General features: G+C 45.6%; 1 protein-coding gene across 8 annotated transcripts in view; it reads left to right on the forward strand.

Annotated features, from left to right (window-relative positions):
• The first annotated feature begins 596 nt into the window (after positions 1 to 596).
• The window catches only part of TOP6BL (TOP6B like initiator of meiotic double strand breaks), a 2208219-nt gene continuing 2188433 nt past the window's right edge, over positions 597 to 20382 (forward strand). For 3 of the 8 annotated variants that reach the window (XM_078660846.1, XM_078660844.1, XM_078660843.1), the window contains exon 1: positions 603 to 808. In XM_078660846.1, the coding sequence (XP_078516972.1) occupies positions 788 to 808 (21 nt within the window). In that variant the 5' untranslated portion in view covers positions 603 to 787. Of the gene's footprint in view, positions 809 to 20382 lie in introns of all 8 variants that reach the window. The other 5 variants (XM_078660852.1, XM_078660845.1, XM_078660847.1 and 2 more) reach the window with 5 other exon arrangements.

Here is a 20382-nt window from a genome sequence, read left to right on the forward strand (position 1 = left end):
AGCAACTCGGTACTGTGGAATTTGTACCACGAAGTTCACGCTGTATTTAAAAAAGGAAATTAAACAATGAATGAAACCAACAGTACCTTAATGTTCATCCAGTGAATGTTGTTTCTTATTTTCCTTATTTCTGTTCATTCCGTCGATATTTCCCCCCCCCCCCAAAAAAAATGTTTTCCATCAATCCTTGTATAATATGGGTATTATTCCTCCAACTCGTCGCCAGTAAATTGTTGTATAATGGATCCAGGAAAAAGGAAGTATTAAAAGAAAGGTTTATTCTATGACATACAAGAAGCAGGTCCGTTCTCGTCAGCAGCAGTGGAAGTACTGGCTGAGGACAAACCTAGAATAGAATGGAATACCCAACATTCCAATTCTATCACCTGAACATACACAAGATAACATAACACATAACAGCCACTCAATTGTTTTAAGAAAACATTCACTTTACCTACATGTTTGTTTCTCCGCTTCTTTCTACGACCGTATGGTTCTGAACTGTTTGGTGATGCCCATAACTGCCTGCACAGGGCCCAGCCTTGTGTTAAAAGCTCCACGTTTGCAACCTGTCTCTGTCGTTGAAAAGCGAAGTTTGTTGTGGGTTTATTTTTACATGCAGTTCCGTGCTTTTCAGGCCTCGTTCCAATCGTCGTGACAGAAGTATTAGGAGTGCGTCAAGAGCCTCCCTCTCCTAGAAGCAAGCAGCGGGATTTACTTGAGGAGGAGTCTTCGCTTTTGTCCTACCGAATGTGATAAAAGCGACGCTCCACGTAACTGAGCATCTATGGAGCGAGCTGTATACCAGGTATAGTTTATTTAATGCCCCGTCGCTTCTAGATGCAAGATGAAATAATGTTCACCCTTTGAATGAGCCAAATGCTTACCATCGCCTGTAACCTCATGTTTAACGGGATAACCTACAGCAAACATGTTTAATTGCTTGAAAGGCGTGAGGTAGAGGTGACGCCTAAACCGTCCGTTTACCAACTATTGGTAAGGAAATGCTTGCAATTCCGACTATATTTTGCTAGTTTCCACGAATTTGTGCTATTTTCTTAAAATTGATATCCTTTTAAGTTTTGAAAAATAAAGAGTATTTATTAGCTCTTACCGCTAATCGCCAGTCCTGTTTCTTTGTCACAAACACTAAGAATGCGGGTCTTGAAGTTTCCACTTGTATTTTTTGTTCTTCTACATAGCTGAAAAGTTTCACTTTGCCTGCCTGTGTCATATCCATGTTTTCCATATGTTTGCGTGACATATCTGTGTGGCACCTCGAATGCCCTATATTGCAAATAACAAAATGAGTTTAGTGATTTTATTATCACCGTAGCCTTCTAGATTCTGGCATTGCCTTGTATCTTGTGGACAGGGCTGGTTCTAGGAATATTTTGGGCCCTGGGCCAAAAGGGAATGCGCGAGGCCCCTCTAATTTGCATACGTGACCTATTCAGGGCTCCAGAAGCTGCTTTGTTCAAAGACTTCTCCTGGCCAGAGCTCCTCCTCTCGGCCACCTACAAGCCCCTCTTTACAGCCCATTTCGGGCTGAAAGTAAGAGTTGCTTGGAGGCTGAGACTTAAACCTGTGGGGTTCTCAAGTGCTGACAATGGGCGTCCTGCGGTGTCTCTGAATGGCAGCCGGGCAGGAGGACAAACCTCCCTCTCATGGGCCCAATTGCAAGGAGACTTCTTTCTTTCCATTGAATCAGCAGGAGTACAAGGGGGCTGGTGGTCTGTAGAACTAGGGGGGGGGGACGGAACCCATGCTGGTGGTCTGAGTGCAAGGCCCTGGGCAGCTGTCCCAAGTTCCATGCCTAGCTCAGGCCCTGCTTGTGGATACAGATTGTAGTAGGCTGTAGTTGATGTGCGAGAGGTCAAAAGTAGTTTCTTTTATTTTCTGCAAAACATGTGAGACAAATTGGGTTTCATCTGCAGCAAAACTTTTTATTTATCGGAGTATTCTGCTGTGCTGTCTCCAGCAATGATGGAATATTAAGAACGCAGCCGCCTGGATCATTTTCGCTCCCTTCATCGTCTTTCACGTATTACCAGGGCTTTAAGTGGGCCAAGTCTCACTGGTGCTGAGCACCGGCAGTTTATTTAAAGGGGGGCTTGATACGGTCTCAATCGGGCTCTGTTTTGTACCCTGGCACAGGCGGGCTGTACTTTTCCGGACCGCAGTGACCGCAGGCACATCGATGGGCGCGTGCTCACACAGCTCACTAGTGGAGAAATTATGGCATGACGCCATGACAAGTGAGCGTTGTAGGGGGAGGGGAAATCCTTTAAAGAGAGTCATTTTCTCTCTGGATTTCCCTTCTCTTTTTGAAACGCAGGAGCAGCAACATTGTCGTGGTGTTGCCATAAAAGCCATAGTTGCTGCTTATTTATCTTATGCAAATAACCATTTACAAAGCCAACAGTACTGGTAGTTGTAGGTATGATGTTACTTGTTGTATCCTATATCTGTATGCAATGACAGAAATACAGTAGCGGTCGGCAGTAGGTGTTTCTGTAGGGCGGTGATGTGGGCAGGGGGAGGGGCAGGGTGGGGGGTAGTAATGTATGAGAAATTCGTTTTATTTATTTAAATGTTTACTTACCTGTAAAACTCCGTAATCCATACATTACTATCCCCCTGCCCACGTCACCGCCCTACAGAAACACCTACTGCCGACCGCTACTGCAGAAATAGCAAAATACAAGTCGGGCGGCACACTATGCCAAGCACAGATTTTTGGCTTACGTGTTTTTAAGCCATACCCTTAAATACATTGGCCACGCCCCTTTGAGAGGAAAACCCCCTCCCGTTTTTTCACCCACTTAAAGCCCTGCATATTACCTTATTCTGTCTGATCACTAGTTGCCTAGCTCAAATTCGTTAACTGTCGAGCTCAAATCAATTACTTGCTTGCTCTTCCTCTTGGGAGTGCTCCCTAAAAAAGAACCACAGAGTTTTAGATTGATCCACCAGCTGTCACACCCCGAGGGCAATTCACTGAACCACTGGTTGGAGGGCTGAACCTGTTTGGTCTCCCACTGCTCGTTCGACGTGGCGATGAACATGGTGAGGAGAGCTGGGAAAGGGGCCTGGTCAGTGAAGGCCGACATTGAATCTGCGTTCCTCTTGTTGCTGGTTCACCTAGAGAGGCATCACCTGCTGGGTTTTAAGTGGCAGGGACAGTTTTACTATGAAAAATGTATGCCAATGGGTTGGGCAGTATCCTGTGCTTGCTTTGAGGCATTCAGCTGTTTTCTGCAAAGGGCACTCACTTGGTCCCATGGCGTAGAAGGGGTGACTCTACTTGCAAGACTTCCTAGTCATTGGTGGAGTGGGGACGCAGAATTGCAGTGAAGAACTACAGTGCTTCCAAGAGCTGACGGATCAACTAGGGTTCCCCTTGGCACCAGGTAAGACCAAGCATCCAGCGCAGGTTCTCACTTTCCTGGGCATCGAGCTAGATACGGTTGACGGCGTGTCTAGACTTCCAACAGGCAAGGTACAGCCATCATGCCAGGACATCCAGCCCATCCTGGCAAATGACCAAGCATCCTTGGGTGCAATTCAGAACCTCTAAGGCAAACTAATTTTCGCAGCCAGTGTGATCCCAGTGGGCAGGGTTTTTGCTAGAAGGCTAGCCAGGGCCACAGACAAAGTAAAGAGGAAACACCACATGGTCAGACTGAGCAAGGGTGTGAAAGAGGATCTCAAAATGTGGTTAGGATTCTTGGAGGATTGCAATAGCACCGTGACACGAAGATCACCGTGGTTGGGGAAACCCTGAACTGTGCTAATTTACAGATCCATCAGGCAGGGAGGGCTTTGGCGCTATAATGGGAAGTGAGTGGTGTGCTTAGAAATGGCGGAATGCTTGGCAGAGAAAGCGAATAACTGCAAATGTTACGGTACTGGAAATGTTTCCCATAGTGGCAGCCCTTCACCTATGGCTTGAGGCTTCAGCATCCAAGAGAGTTCTGTTTTGGTCAGACAACATGGCGGTGCTGCAGACCATCAGTGGGCAAGAGGCGAAGTGCCCTATGGTACTTTGCTTACTAAGGTAGCTGGTGCGGGTTTGTCTGCACAACAGTGTTGAGTTCCCTACGAGGCGCATTCAGAAACTCAAGAACTTGGCCGTTGACGCTGTCCCTCGTTTTCAGTGGCTCTGTTTCCGGGAGGCTTGGCCGCGAGCGAGAGCGGACATGACCCCTTTCCCTGCACACCACTGGCATCTTCTCTGGTGGTACAGCTATTTAAAGAAACTGGGTGAACTTTCCTTCGCACCGGGGACCAGGTGACAGTACACGTCTTATGTCTCTTCTTTCTGGCAGGTCTCTGGGGCGTGGGGTCAGGACACAACCTCGCATGAGCATAGGGTACAAGTATTTGTCCTGTTGGCAAAAGAGCATGGTAAGAGCCATTCTTAGACCACACGCCACTTAGCCGCTATGAGTCATCACGCAAAACACATTGGGTTACAGGTTCCACCCAAGACTTTCCTCATTCGGGCTGCACTTAAGGGATTAGATAGAGAGGAGATAGGGGTACCAGACTCCAGCTCACCAATGGAATTCCACATATTGCAGGACATAATAGACACTGTTAACAAGGCCACATATTCACCTTTCAAGGCCAGTCTCCATGCGGCTGCATTCAGCCTGGCATTTTTGGGGCCTTCAGAATCCGTGAACTGGTAGCTAGATCGAAAAAGGATGGGTCAGGGGATGCTTTATGCAGCCAGGATGTCCAGTTGATAAGTAACTCTCTAAGGATACACGTCAGAAGATCCCAAACTGACCTGGGGGGGGGCAAGGGGAAGAATTAGTATTACAGCCCCTGGGGGACAGAAGGTACTGCCCAGTTGGGCTGGTCAACGATTATTTAGCCATCCGCCCTAGTTCAGCAGGGTATTTCTTAATTCATGCAGACCTGGTGCCCCTCACAAAATTCCAGGTGAACCAGATTATGAAGTCTTGCCTGTTATCAGGACACGTTCACCCAGGGAAACAATTTTCTAGTCCATTTTTAATTGGAGCGGCCACCTTAGCTTTTAAGGTTGGCCTCCCAGCGGAGCGCTTTAAAAAGGTGGTCCATTGGGACTCGTGGTGTTATGAGCGCTGCATTCGCCTGTGATGTTTGTAACGGGACATGGGGGATGGCAAGGTGAACCAGTTGGGGTTTTTTCAGAAGTGTCATTGCACTGTTTTTGTATATTGTGCAGTGTTGTTTGCAGTGTTATATACTGTTTACACTTGAGTTTGGCATGTGTAATGTGTAAACAAGATTGAAAAATTGCATCCCTTTAATTTCTGCAAGGTTTAAGGTGTGGGTGATTGGCCACACGAACATCACCTGTTTGGCGCAATGGGCAGAAAACAGGACTTAGAAGCATAGGTTCTCCCAGACACATATAGACTGTTTGGAGTACCCCGGCATGCGATGGCACATCTTGCTCAACAAACTGCAGCAGAGACTAGCTGGTGGGGGAGGGCCCCCCCTAACATTTTGGTAATTCACCACAGAGGCAGCGACCTTATGGTTATGGGGAGAGTGGCATTGTTACAGGCAGTGAAGGCTGATATGGGTGAAATCAGCAAATACATTGGACAATTAGAGTTACGGTGGTTAGAGATTGTCCTGCGTAGGGTCTGGCAGGGTGCCAGATCTGGGGAAGCTAGCTAACATTCCTGAAGAAAAGTAAACCACGACATGTACAAGTTCACAGAGCAGAGGGGTTTTGGTGTCATCAGGCTAATGCATGCCAACACCAAAGGGTATTTTGAGGAGGGCGGGGTGCACTTGTCTGAGGTGGGCATGGTTCTGTTCTTGTTATATCTTGGAGAGGTGCTGGAAACAGCTGGTTGTAAGCAAAGTAATCTGCCAGCCTTGGTGGGGGGCTCTGGAGGAGACAGTGGCCACATCCACAGCATTGGGGGAGTTACAGGGCGATCTGGAGGTTGAACGGTACAGAAGGGTACCTCTTCAAGAGCACAATGGAGGTGACTGCGCCAAATCCCAGGGGTCTTTATGGCGGGACCCTGAAGGAAAAATCGTTGGCGCCCGCTAGTTCTTTGGGCAGTTGTAAGCCCGAACAACCGGGGGCTTGCCTTGCAATGCAACACCCTTAAAAGGGTGTGAGTAAAGTGGTGGACCAGTGGTTTACGGTATTCATTTTAAAAAAATATATATTTTTATTGTTATTGCAAGAAGGTCATTGTCATCAAATTTACATAATACATCATAAAAATAAAAAAAACACTAATTTCCTTTTAAACTTACAACAGAGGACAGTAATATATACTTTCAAAGAATACTTAACATATACAAGTTCAAACTGGTCGCATCAAATAACTGTAATCAATAATTCAAAAATCAGATGAACAATCCCCAAATTTTTTCCATCTGTCTCAGAGCCTTAGGACCTCTTAGTTTTGCTAGTGACAGTTCCATAGTAAAAACCTCATTGATCAAAACCCACCACTCCATAACACTTGGAGGCTCCTTAGATATCCATGATCTAGCTATGGCTAACCTAGCACATGCATATATTATAGATATCAAATCTTTATGATGGAAATGTATGTCTTGAATATCCAATAGAACCAGATGCGCCGAGAGCGGCGGAGTTGCAATTTGCTTACTAATTAAAGCATCAATTAATCCATTCCAAAATGAAGATAACTCCGGGCATGTGAAGAGTATATGTTCATCACCAGCTGCTTCCAGATTACATTTCTGGCATTTGGTTCGCTCGTTTGTTTGGTTTCCTGATGACCAGTTAGTGATTCTTTGAGGAGTGTAGTATAGCTGACTAATAGTTCTATAAAGCTGGAGCCTTAGGTTAGAGGATTGGACTACCTGATTAATTTGTCTAAGTGAAGCTGAGATCTGGTTAGAACTGATATTTATGCCTAATCTATTCGACCATTTGGTTGCTATTTTCCCACAGTCATCTATCTTGCTTGAAATTAAATGGCTATAACTTTGACTAATAAGTGACTTTGTTTTCTCAGAATACAAACGTTTTAAAATATCTGAACAGGCTACTTCTTCAATTTTCATTTTTCGTACTAAAAAATCCAGAATCTGAATATATTTGAAATACATCCCATCACTTATTTTATATAAAAGTTTCAAAGTAGCGAAGCTTAAGAAACCATTTGATCCATAAAGATCCCCCAATGTATTAATACAATGTCTAGCCCATTGGGTCCCAGCCCCATCTGAGAAAATGTCAGGTAGTCCTGGGTTCCCCCATAGTTGTAGTTCAGCATTATAAAAAGGGATCTTGTCCATAGTCATCATTTTATCCCAAATTTTCTTATGTCTGGCGGTCTTGAATTTTACTCTTTTAAAGTAATTTGGATCATGCGCTCGTAATAGAAATTGATTGCTCTCGGGTCCCAACATAAATTGGTGAAAGAATAACGAACTTCCATTTTTAAGGAGACTACGTATACGGGCAAAAAATAAAACTTAAAATCAGGAAAGGTTAATCCCCCCTTTTCGATAGGTAGCTTCAAAAGTTCAATTGACCTACGGGCTTTTTTATAGCCCCATACGAAGTTGCTACAGATACCATCCAGTTTCCTAAAAAAAGATTATTAAGTTGCAAAGGAATGGATCTGAACAAATATAAAAATTTGGGCACAATTTTCATTTTTATTAGATTAATACGCCCCACCAGACTGAGTGGTATCTTGTGCCAGTTTCTTAAGATAGTAGTTATATCCTTCAGCATTGGTTCGTAGTTCAGTGTTATTACCTTATCGACATCAGCTGCTATCTTAATTCCTAGATATATTGCATTTGGGCATAAGCCCACAATTGGTTCTGCTGGTTTGTAATTGGCAATGACCTGAGTATTATTAACGTTCAGTTTATAACCTGACACTTATCCAAAATTAGTAGCTTCTTTAATTATCTCAGGAATTGCTTTTATTAGATCAGTAGTGAACACCGCTATATCATCAGCAAAAGCTGTTATTTTTAAGCTTTTCCCTCCATGTTCCACAGGGATGATATTAACTTGTGCTTCCAAAGAATTTAAAAACTCCAGAGAGAGGGCGAAGAGCAGGGGTGTAGGAGAGTAGGGTCTGCTTTCCTATGGTCCCCCCCCAATTTTTGCTTTTTGCTTCACTGGTTTTCGACTTAATGTGGCTGTGGGCCTGCTAATCAGACCCACAGCCTGCTGTTCTCGATCTAAATTCATAACCATGTACTATAGGTACATCACCAATTTGGTACTGGACACCTTATCAGTCCCTGTAAAGTGCACTATAGGTGCCCAGGGCATAGATGCATCCAAGGCCACCAGGGGCTGCAGCATATCTTTTGCCACCCCTGACTGGTCACTTAAATCGACACAACTGGCTGATCACTCAGCTGGGGCAAGGTGGTGTACCCACCCCTTGCTTAGATATAGTATACCTATGTCTAAACCTATATCTGGATACATATGCACCTATAAGTCACTCCTATGGCAGGCCTTTACAATCCTGGAGGCAGAGTGCTTGGTTTTATGTGAGATGGTGCTCTAGCATGAGCTGAGCCGGTCTGCAGTGTTCGGAACCATTTCCTTACTGCTGTTCCAGTGATATTGCCATACCATATACTCTTAAGTGCATTATAATCCTCGCGGTTAATGCTAACTTTGGTTTGGCTTTATCAAAACATGTTGTGTTTGGTGTTATACACTTTGGAATACTACCAGTTCTGGCGACGGGGGTAGCATTCCACCCTTCTAGAGGGAGAAGACTTGTTACTTTACTTAAAACGCGGTTAATCCTAACCAGAGCCTCCGCATCACAAAATGGATGCTGCTGCCCCGACACAAGTCTGACCTCCTGCTGCTGACCGAAACTTGGCAGGGGAGGCCTGGACAAAGGGTTTCCTGTCACAGGGAGGTGTTACACCACCCCAGACAGGAGATAGTGGATTGGAGCAGGGAGGGTTGAAAGAAACTAGACACTGCCTGGGGCACACAAGGTGTCCCATGCAAAATCCAGTGAAACCGGTTCTGGGGCACTCCAGCCCCAGCTCTGGCGCGAAACTGGACAAAGGGAAAGGGGTGTAACCACCCCCTTCCTGGGTCCCACCCATAGGAGGGACCTAGCAGGTAATCCACCCCCTTGATTTGGAATAAAGGTAGGAGCTGTGCTGATGCACATTAGATTATCCTGACTGAAACTTTGATACATAACTCTGGACCCTTCGACATTCCACTCGACGTGGAAGACTGAAGAATCTCCCTTGTGGTCAAGGAGTGACCACCCTGTGGAAACAGGCACCATCCAGCGCATCACCGTTTGCTTTGTTGCAGTTCCCGCCGGAACTCGAGCGACAGAGATCGACAAGACCCAGCGTTCCTGCCTTCCAACAGCCCGATCCACAGTCCCAGCGAATCTGAGACCCGTGGAGGCGACCTGAAGCGTGGGGCCGGCCATCTTGGAAAAACTACGAAGTGCTGACCGTGCAGCTCCTGAGGCTCCCTCGAAGCTGTGCATTGGAGTTTGAGAAGCCCCAGCCCCGAGCAGCTTTTGCACCGAAGCTCACCCCTCCACACTCATCGAGTGCTGCGTGGGGCCCTTTTGCATTTTCCTGCTCGACGCGTTGGTCCGGTCGCTTGCCCATTGGCTAGTGGCCCCAGTACCGACGAACCTTTGAATTTGCTCTGCTAGTCTGGTTGCTCCAGACTGGCCCTCGCTCCCCTAAAAAAGAGCACCCGCTCTGACCTTGCTGGTCCGAGTAAGAAGCGATCTTCGAATCCTGCGTGGGTTGCATTTGCCAAGGCCTGTTAACTCCATCCGGAAGCCAACACCGCCGACAGCGAGAGCCTTTGTGGGACAGCTCGTGATTCACTCCAGGACATCCTCGGTGCCCCAGAGTCCACGTGGCAGCGGAGACAAGCTTCACGACAACCACCTGATTGTGCCCGACATTGCCTGGTTCCTTCCTGGTCACTGGCTAGTGACCCAGACTCTGTCCCCTCTGCTTTCAGGTACTCTACATCTTCGATCCACCCTTGGATCCAACCGGACTCTTCTCTCCTGGCCGCCTGCAGCATCTTCATCTCCAGGCTCCATAGAACTGCACGACGAAACCCGACACGCTTTGGCACCTATGCACCCGCTTCCTGTGGGTGAGGTAACTCATGAACGCCGGTGCTCCTGTAGTGGTTTACACCTCTAGTGTCTAAGTTTAAAGTGTGGTAATTCAATTCCAGTCGGAAGACTCCTAAAACTGTAACTCAATAACTTTTACGCACCATTGACTTTGCATTGGTGCATGCGTGTGCTTTTAGCGCTACACCCGATTCCCGCGGGCTACTCCCGTCCTAACTGCTGTTAGTCCAGTGTAGTCCCAGCGATTCCCAAGGCCCCAGGCCTTACCACAGTTCGAAAGGTGATACTTATACCACTTTTTTGATATATGGTTTGAGTGGCCACCGGCCTCATCCATAATTGTGCAACTTTCATATGTTATACTGTGCTTTTGTTTAAACGCTTGTGCTTCTATACTCGTAAAGAATATAGGGGATTATTCTAGTAATAAATACATATAATTTTATAATATATAACTTGTGTGGTGTCCTTTCATTTGATATTACAGGATTGCATATGGTAAAACAGCTGGCTTCACATGCCCTCTTGAGTTAAGCCTTTAGGCTGCTTAGTCCATGCTACCATTAGGATAGCTTGTCTTTTAAGGTTGACTTACAACCACCACCATAAGGGATTGTTTGGACTGATACAAGGTGCCCCCAGAATTGGAGACATCATACATCAGGCCAACTTCTCACAAGGGGTGACAGAGGGCAGCCTTGCCTTGTTCCCCTCGCTATCATAAAATTCGCTGACTCTGTTCCGAAGTAGCTAATCTTAGCCGTTGGGTGATCGTACAATGAGCGAACCCATCCAAGATATTGCCCATAAATACCTTGCGTCTTCAACACCGCCCACAAGTACTCCCACCCCACTCGGTCAAAAGCTTTTTCCACATCTAACATAACCATGCCGAGTGGGGTGAGAGTAGTCGAGGCAACATCGAACGCTGTGATGGCTGTATTAATGTGTGCGGTAGTGTCTCTCCCCATCACAAACCCATGTTGTTGCATATTGACAAGTTCCGGCATTATAGGTGTCAAGCGATTTGACAACATTTTTGCGAAGATTTTAGCATCCGCATTGATGAGCGAAATTGGCCGGTATGAGCCACATTCATCAGGAGCTTCATTTTTTTAAAGAAAAAAGACGATCTTAGCTGTTTTCCATGATGTGGGGGCCTTTTCTGATTCCCCAATAGTTTCTATTACTAACTCTAAAAGCGGAAGTAGTTCTTGGGATCATATTTTATAGAGTTCAATAGGTAGGCAATCCTCTCTGGCTGCCTTTCCCGAGGGTAGGGCTAAAATAGCAGTTTTTATTTCTACAGCTGTTATTTTAGTATTAAGATGTTTTAAAGCTTCGTTATCTCGTTGGGTAGGCAGGTATTTATTAAGGTATTGGGAAATTCTATTTTTCGTGGGGGTTATTTCATGAGTGTAAAGGTCCCGATAATATTTTGCAAATTAATCTAAAATCTGGTCTGATTGATTGTAATTGCGTAGATCTGAACCTTTGATTGTTTTAATCGTTGTTCTAGATTTTTTGTCCGCCACTTTGTATGCTAATACTTTGCCGATTCTATCCCCTCCTTCGTATTGTGCCAACTGATATTTGTGAATTTTGGCTCTGTATCTCTCTCTTAATGTCTTTTTGACTGATGTCTGAAATTCCAGTAAATTCATTCTTATCTCATTCACATTAGCTTTCCCCTTCTTAGGGCCTCAACTAATTGTTGTTCCACTAATAATATGTTAGAGGTAGTTGCCCTTATCTCTCTTAGTTTCCGCGTTCTTTCTGAACATATACTGTTGAACGAAGCCCCTTATGCTACATTTACAAACATCCCCCACTATGTTAATAATTTCAGAATTAATATTCAGTTCAATGAATTCTCTAATATGTTTTTGTAGTTTCGGGACAAATTGAAGATCTGTAAATAAGTATCTGGGAAATGTAAAATGTCGAACCATTCGCTTCTGATCTGTAATATCAAATTCTAACAATATGGGATTGTGGTCAGATGTGACTCTCGGGCAAAGTTCTATTTTACATTTGTCCAAAATTCAGTCAGCGGCCCACACCATATCAATTCGGGAACACACTTTATGAGGTGCTGAATAGTACGTGTACCCAGCAGTGCTAGGATGTTTGAAACGCCAGACATCTCTCAAATTATGTAGCCTACCGAGTTCTATAATAGAAGCTCTAACTTTACGCATCCTAGTTGAGGTACCTTGCCTTGTAGAGTCTACCCTAGATTCGATCACACAATTAAAATCCCCCATAACCATTAATTCCCTCTCCCAATCCAATAATTCTATATTTAGTTGTTCATACAGCTTAGGTTCATCTGTGTTAGGCCCATACACCAGACAAAATACATATTTCTTGTGTTCAATTTGCCCCTGAGCGATTGCCCACCTCTCCCGTGTATCAGAAGCAGTTCTAATAATATCCATCATAAATAGTTTGTTTTAAAATAGCTACCCCCCGAATAGATGCCCCTAGAGTTGAGCAAACAACTAACTCGTAACCCATCTGGGTCAGAAGCTTCCTATCTTGATACCCGATATGGGTTTCTGAAAGTAGTGCCAGGTGTGGTTTATACATGCTCAGTTCTTCCTGTACAAGTCTCCTTTTCTGTTTACTATTGAGACCAGCTACGTTCCATATCATACATCTAATCAAAGACATATCTTATTATCACTAATTTAACTCTCCTCTGTATAAAAAGTTTATGGAAAAAATATCTTGTTTTTGTTGTCGTGTACCATTATTACTTCTTGCAATAAAGTGTTCCCCTTTTTAAGCCCACCCCTACTCAAAACCCCCCATTTACCTACCCGGAAACCTCCCTCTATTTTCTTCTGCCGCTGGAGGGGCAGCCATCCAGAGAGGATTCCCCAGGAACCTCAACCCTCCGTATTAAACTCATACTCAAAGATCAGTAACCACAAAAAGAAGAAAGGAGAAAGAAGACAAAGTTCCCTAGTAGATTATAGAGAGCACTATAAAATTAAACTTAATTTCTTAAGTTTTTAAACCCATTTTTGCAAGACATTGCTCAGCTTCTTTTAGATCATTAAAAAAATATGTATGCCCTGCTTGTATGACTTTGAGGCGAGCAGGTTCCTGAAGATAAGCAGTTGCCCCCAAAGACTTAAAGGGGTCAATCAATTTACGTAACCCCCATCTCTTATCCATGGTAACCTTACTCAGGTCAGATTTTACAAAAAAGGTTAGATTATCAATTGTCACAGGATTGTTCGGTCTAGCTTTTTTTGAAACTGCTTGTCTTAGCAGATAGTTGCCAAAGTAAATCAGCAAAGGCCTTGGGTATTTACTCTCCTTATTTCTAGAGATCATGGGCAATCTATGTACTCGCTGGAGTTGAGAGTCCCAGTCCCAAGTCCAGGAATGCCCTTTGGAGTAATTTGACCAAGTAGGCCCTCGCATCTGAGCCCTCTGAACCTTCGGGTATCCCAAAAAGTCTCAGGTTCTGCCGTCTCTGCCTATTTTCAAGGTCTTCCACTTTGTTATGTGGGGCCCCGATGTCTTCGTTGTGCTGACCTGTTGAAACCATAGTGGTCGCCAAAGTTTTCTCTACTTCGACAACCCTTTGTTGTAGCTCTTCTATATCCTTTGTTACGCCGTTCAGTTTATTTGTTACTTCATGCAAACAGCTATGAATTTTACAGTTATCCTCCCTTAACTGTAGAAAGTGTTCTTGAACCTCTTGACGTTGTACCATTAAGGTTCTTAAAATGATATCCAAGGTCGAATCGTTGGTAGAATCATTGGTAGAAGCAGTGAGAGGGTTAAGGGGTGCAGTGGACACATCAAATACCACCGGTGCCATAGATATAGCCTCACCATGGGGGGAGGTAGGAATGTTATCAGCAGTAGAAAATATAAGAGCGGGGGGGGGGTAACAGGAGTGATAGCAATTGAGGACGCCGCCATCGAGTCTAATTCAGGGTCAATTAGCCCCCGTTATTCAACGTTATATTCTGAGGGTTCTGAAATGTTTGAAAATTTTTAGAGTGATCCCCCAGCTCAGTGGCAGATTCTTAACACCTCTTTTGACTTGAATCCACTTGCGCAGTGGGCTCTGGTCTTTGATTTGTTTCCCTCCAGTGAGGGTTGGTATTAATGTTGTGAGTAAAACTGAAGGATTCATATCTTCCCCCCTTTCTTTGCTTTAGTTTTTGCCTTCCCCCTTTTTCTTGAGCCCGAGGATTTACTCCCCTTTGTTGGTAGAGCATTATGTTCTGTATCCTCCTCTGCATACTCCTCATATTCGTCATTGGAATTGGAGTTGTTCTCTTGTAGAATCTCCGGTATCTCGCTGCAACTATCTATTCTCTTGTCGACCACAGTCATATCATGTACCTGTAAAGCTTGAGGAGGAGCTGGCGTAGCTGCGGGGGATACTACATTCTCCAGTATTAGGGTGTCTTGCATAGATTCACATGCTTGAATATCCCCCGTCGTCGGAGTGGGAGTCCCACGGTAAATAAAATAGCAATAAAATACTATATATATATATATATATGTGTAACAACATAAAGTCTGAAATCTGTAATAGAAAAAGGCATAACAAGCCTACACATATTTCTACATAGGAATGCATGGAAAAAGAAAAAAACATTTGCAGTCTATCATTGTCATTATGTTGGTCCAAACCACAGCCAATCAGGCGCCAGCAACCCTCTAGAACCTTCTCCTCAGAGCTCAGCACCTCAGATTTTCTACCGCACATCGTGTGAAGGGAGTCTCCCTGAGCTCTGCTCAGTTTTTCTTCAATTTTCTTCAATTTTTTTCTTCTCAATATCACAGTTTTGTAATGTCTTCTTACATGAAGTCTACCTTCAGACCCTGTGTCACTTGTGGGAAGTTGAGACCTTTCCTGTGAACCCTCATGAAGAGTATATGGACAACACTCTGCTTGTCTCTGACATGGTAAGAGGAGAAGGGGTTGTTCTTGTGCTTAGACTGTACCCCCCTTCTGATGTGGGAGAAATTTTTCTGTTTGTCCCGCTGTAGGAGAGTAGGGTCTGCAATCCTATGATCACCCAGATTTTTGCTTTTTGCTGCACTGGTTTACGACTTTCCCTGGCTGTGGGCCTGCTAAACAGACCCACAGCCTAGCTGTTCTCTCTATCCAAATTGTACTCAGGTACTGAATTGGCACTGGGCCCTCTCCAAGTCCCTGTACCCAGGGCTGAGGTGTACCCAGAAGTCTCCCAGGGGGCTGAAGCATGTATTATGCCACCCCTGGGCTGACTAACTAAACTGACACAACTGGCTGCACGCCAGCTGGGGCAAGGTGGTGTACTCACCCCTTGCTTTAGATATAGTATACCTATATCTAACCCTAAAAATGGACACACAGATCTCCTATCAGTCACTCCTATGGCAGGCCTTAACAATCCTGAAGGCAGAGTGCTTGGAATCGTGTGAGATGGTGCTCTGGCATGAGCTGAGCCTGTCTGCGGCTTTCGGGATCCATCCCTTAGCCGTTTCCATGATATCGCATACCATATACTCTTAAGTGCATTATAATCCTCGCGGTTATATGCCAACTCTGGTATCGCTTTATCAAAACATGTCGAGTAAGGTGTCATACGAATTGGAATACTAACCCCTCGCCAATTCTGGCGACGGGGTTAGCATTCCACCCTTCTAGAGGGACACGACATGTATGTAACCCCTAACCCCCGGTTAAAGTCAAACAGAGCCTCAGCTCCACAAAATGGATGCTGCCACCGAGACACAAGTCTGCCCTCCTGCTGCTGGGAGTCCTCCCAGAGCAGGAGATAAGGACAAAGGGTTTCCTGCCAGGGGCGGTGCCAGCACCGTCCCAGACAGGGTTTTGTGTATTGTAGGTAGGCAGGGCTTTAGAGGAAGGTGACTGCACGTGGCACCCCGGTGCTCACTGTGCATAGGCTGGCTGGAACCAGTTCCAGGGTCACTCCAGACCCTGTGCTGGAGAAAAGCCCGCCAAGGAAGTGGGTGTAACCACCCCCCTCCTAGTCCCACCCCTAGGGCAGGACTTAGTCGCGTGCCAGCCCCTTTTTACAGGATAAAGGTAGGAACTGGCCCCCTTCCAAATCAGATCATCTTTGAATCCTGAAACTACTTTCCACGAAAGGAACTCAAGACTTCTTCCTAAGATTTCTCCCTTGTGACTAAGGAGTAGTCACCCTGCATCCGCAGGCACCATCTTAAGAACACTGCGGTCTGCTGCAAGTCTCTCCTCCGGATCAAGACTGCCCAGCTCGACGAGAACCGGCTTCCCTGGCACCTCTGACCTCTACCTACATCATCAGTCACGCTGAGATTCGTGGGTGTGACGAGACCTCGAGGGACCGGCCATCTTCAAGACTGCACGACTTCTTTCCAGCAAGCCCGCCGAGTAATTTCCTGGTGAGTGCTTTGGGGTCCGAGAAGCCCCGACCCTGAGCAGCTCCAGCACCGAAGTGCAGCCTCCCAGCATCTCCACGATCTGCGTGGGGCCCTTCTGCTTTTTGCTGCTCACCGCGTTGTTTGGCTACTAGCCCGCTGGCTTGTGGCCTTCTGAACGACGCCCGACGACATTTCTGCTGCTGGTCTGGTTGCTCCAGGCTGGCCCTTGCTCCCTTCCAAAAGAGGAGCACCCCGGACCCTCCTGGTCCACTCAAGACGCCATTTTGAGTCCACCGCGGGGGCTTGAATTAGCCAAGGCTTGTTGCCCAATCCTGGGTAACTTCGACGCCGACAGCTTCATCCATCGTGGGACAGCTCGCCTCCCCATCCTGGTCGCCGACAACGCCTCCTGGTCCGTGAGATCTGCAGAGCCAGCGTCGCCCCCTCACCTAGTCGAGGTGACTTCGCCCGGTGCCATCCTGGTGCCCACTTAATCACTGGCTAGTGATTCAAGAACTTGGTCCCCTCTGCTTTCAGGTTTCCTTCTTCCTTGATCCAGGCTTGGATCCATCGAACTTTCCTTCACTGGTCGCCTGCCAGCAACTTCCTTCTTCCAGGCTCCTGGTCCGGCAACGAGATCCCCGACGTCTTTTCAGACCTATGCAGCTGCAGCCCCTGGGCTAGGTAACTTCGGCACTTCGGTGTCCCAGCATAGCCTCACTATCCTAGGGTCAGGATCCACTGTCGTTTTCTTCCTACCAGGTCGGGTTCGCCCGTGAACACTAACTTTGCCTTTACTAGCTCCCATAGACTTTGTCCCGCATCCCGCGTGAGAGTGCACACTCTGCACCCGAGTCCCCTAGGCCTCCTAGAAGTAATCTAACGATTCTATAGTCAAGTCCTAGCGAGTCCAAAGCCTATTAGTACTGTACTTACCTGCTAGTAATTTCGCATTCCACTTTTAAAGTATATGGTTTTTCGTGCCCCTCGGGCATTTGTGTATAACGTGCTAACTTAAGTATTTTCGTAAGAGTTTTGTTGTGTGCCTAGCACCCTGTCCTCATAAAGAGTACAGGGTTGTTGTGATTCTAATAAATACACTGTTTATTTTCATAACACTTGTGTGGTGTCCTTTCACTGGGTGTTCAAGGGGTAATGTGATGGTAAAACAGCTGGCTTAACACGCCCTCTAGAGTCTTAGCCTTAGACTGCTCGTATCCATGCTACTAGGATAGCTGGTCTATAAGGTTGACTTACAACCAATCATCAATAAGGGTTGTTTGGACTGATATATAGTGATCACTAGAATAGTGAACACTGCACATCAGGCCAACTTCTCACATTGGTGAGCAGCGGTTGGGATTTGAGCTTGCTGTTGTTTTACCACACATGCCCTAAGAATATCTTGTGAAAGATCACATAAGTACTAAAGGTACATATAACTTAGCTTAGAATACTCTGAGTTCTACTGAACCAGCTGTTGTAGCTCCTAGGGCTTAGCACACCCTAAACTACAACTCTAGCAAGGGATCAGTAGGCAAACATATAGTGTAGGTAAGTGCACCACTTACACCTCACTAGAAAAGCATGTCTACCCAGGGAGATTCTACTGAGACTCCCCTGGTCAGTGTTGACCCTCCACAGGTCACTTCAAGATATGCAGCTCTCAGTTTCCAGGAGATGAGACAGATCTGTGTCTCCAGAAAACTGAAGCAGGGGTCTAACCCCACCATTCCCTTTTTAATAGGCCTCTTAGAGACTTATGATGCGAGAAAGCTTTCTCAGCTAGATGGGAATATGCCAGCCTTAGAGGGAACCTCTGGGGATCCAGATCTCCCCAACATTGCTACTGCAGTTGAGGAGGAGGATCAAGAGGAACTCTCTGGGGATGAGGTAGACAAAGGTCTTGAGGTAGTCAAGAGGCTAACCAGGGCCAACTTAGACTTACTTGGGCTAGGATCTGGGGGCCCCCCAGTACTAACCCGAAGTGGGCCTAACCTTGGAGTTAGGAGAGATATATCTCTTTCTAGGGACTCCAATAGATCTCTGCACTCTAATGCCTCTTCTCAGGGGAGAAGGAATCCTCCACAGAGGAGATTTACTTCCCCTCAGAGAAGGGAGCATGAAGCTAGGATGAGACAAGCTGAACTGAGGATTGAAAGGGAAGAAATTGCCCTGGCCAAAGAGAAGCTTGCATTTAAATATGTGAGATACAATGTAATTAAAAACATGAACGTGAAAGCACAGGAATTGTCGACGCGGCGTTTCGGTGAACTGGCTTGAACACCTTCTTCAGGACTATGCTTTATACAGGTTAAAAATTTCTAAGTAAAGGATAAAAAAGAATATTTTAATTACACATTCTGGCGTCACAACAACCTCGCATCATAGTTGCCCTCTGTCCATTTTGCTCATGGCTGATTCATTTATACTATTAGATTGATACATTTTACAAATACAGCAGTTGGAAAAACGTTCTACTATTTGTTACTCTGTAGTGCCTCATATTGCACTAATGAACTCCCTGTTGTTAACTTCAGAGGGGGGGTTCATTGAGCATCACTGTTCCCGTGGTTTACCAAATTTTATACAGGACTCTCAGTGTCCTCCTCCCTTTTACATTATAAGGGGGCCTGTAGTGTTACTAAGAGATTCCTAAATTGCTCTTGCATCCTTGATTATTTTAACGTATCACTCACTTCTTATTTGTTAGTATTGGAAGGATTCATAGTCTCATTCCTATTCCACTTGGGGATTAAGCACCCTGTAAAGGAAATTTATAATTCTCAGTCTGGATTGTACAAGTTATATTGGTATTACTCAAATCAGACTCACATTTCCGTACTAACCTTTTTATTTAGGAGCGGAAAAGTTCTATTACTCAAACTGTAGTAGTAGTATTTTAGTCCCAGGTTGATTTTCAATTTCTTCCTGTGGACTTTGTACTAGGATTCTGTGGGAGTGATGTAATTTTTTATAAGTATTTTAGTTTATTCTTCTTGTTTTAGATTAAGCTGTATTAACTGTAAGTTCTTACCTTAAGTTAAAACCCTATGGATCCCTGGTAGGACGGGTGTACGTATTTGCTGAGTTATAGAGCTAGAAAACATAAGGGACATGTTTTCTAGCTCTATAACTCACTGTACATGGAAAAGGCATCTAAAAACCTTGAGGCCAGCCAGGAACTTCAAAAAGCTTGGCATGACCAAAAGGCTGTTCTGACTGTGTACCAGCCAGGACAGAAGGTGTGGGTGCTGGAGCCAGTGGCCCCAGCAGCTCTGAAAGACAAATGGTCTGGGCCCCACACCATCATTGAGCAAAAGGGAGAGGTTACCTACTTGGTGGACCTTGGAACTCCCAGGAGCCCTCTCAGAGTGCTCCATGTTAACAGGCTCAAGGCATATGTTGACAGGAAGGACATGAGCTTGCTCATGGCCACAGATGAGGGACAGGAGGAAGAGAGTGACCCTCTCCCAGACCTGCTCACTCAGAATCCTGATGATGGGTCAGTTGATGGTGTTGTCTTTTGTGGCAGCCTCACTGAACATCAGCAACAGGATTGCAGGCAAGTCTTGCAATCCTTCAGACATATGTTCTCTCTGACACCCAGCCAAACTGATTGGTGTACCCATGATGTTGACACTGGAGACAGTCTGCCTGTAAAGAGTAAAATCTACAGACAGCCTGATCATGTTAGGGACTGCATCAAAACTGAAGTGCAGAAAATGTTGGAGCTGGGAGTCATTGAGCCCTCAGACAGCCCTTGGGCTAGCCCAGTAGTTCTAGTGCCAAAGCCTCACACCCAGGGTGGTAAGAGAGAGTTGAGGTTTTGCGTAGACTACAGAGGCCTCAATGCAGTCACTAAGAC

This window comes from Lissotriton helveticus, chromosome 9, assembly GCF_964261635.1.
Source record: "Lissotriton helveticus chromosome 9, aLisHel1.1, whole genome shotgun sequence".
In the NCBI taxonomy this organism is placed as follows: domain Eukaryota; kingdom Metazoa; phylum Chordata; class Amphibia; order Caudata; family Salamandridae; genus Lissotriton; species Lissotriton helveticus.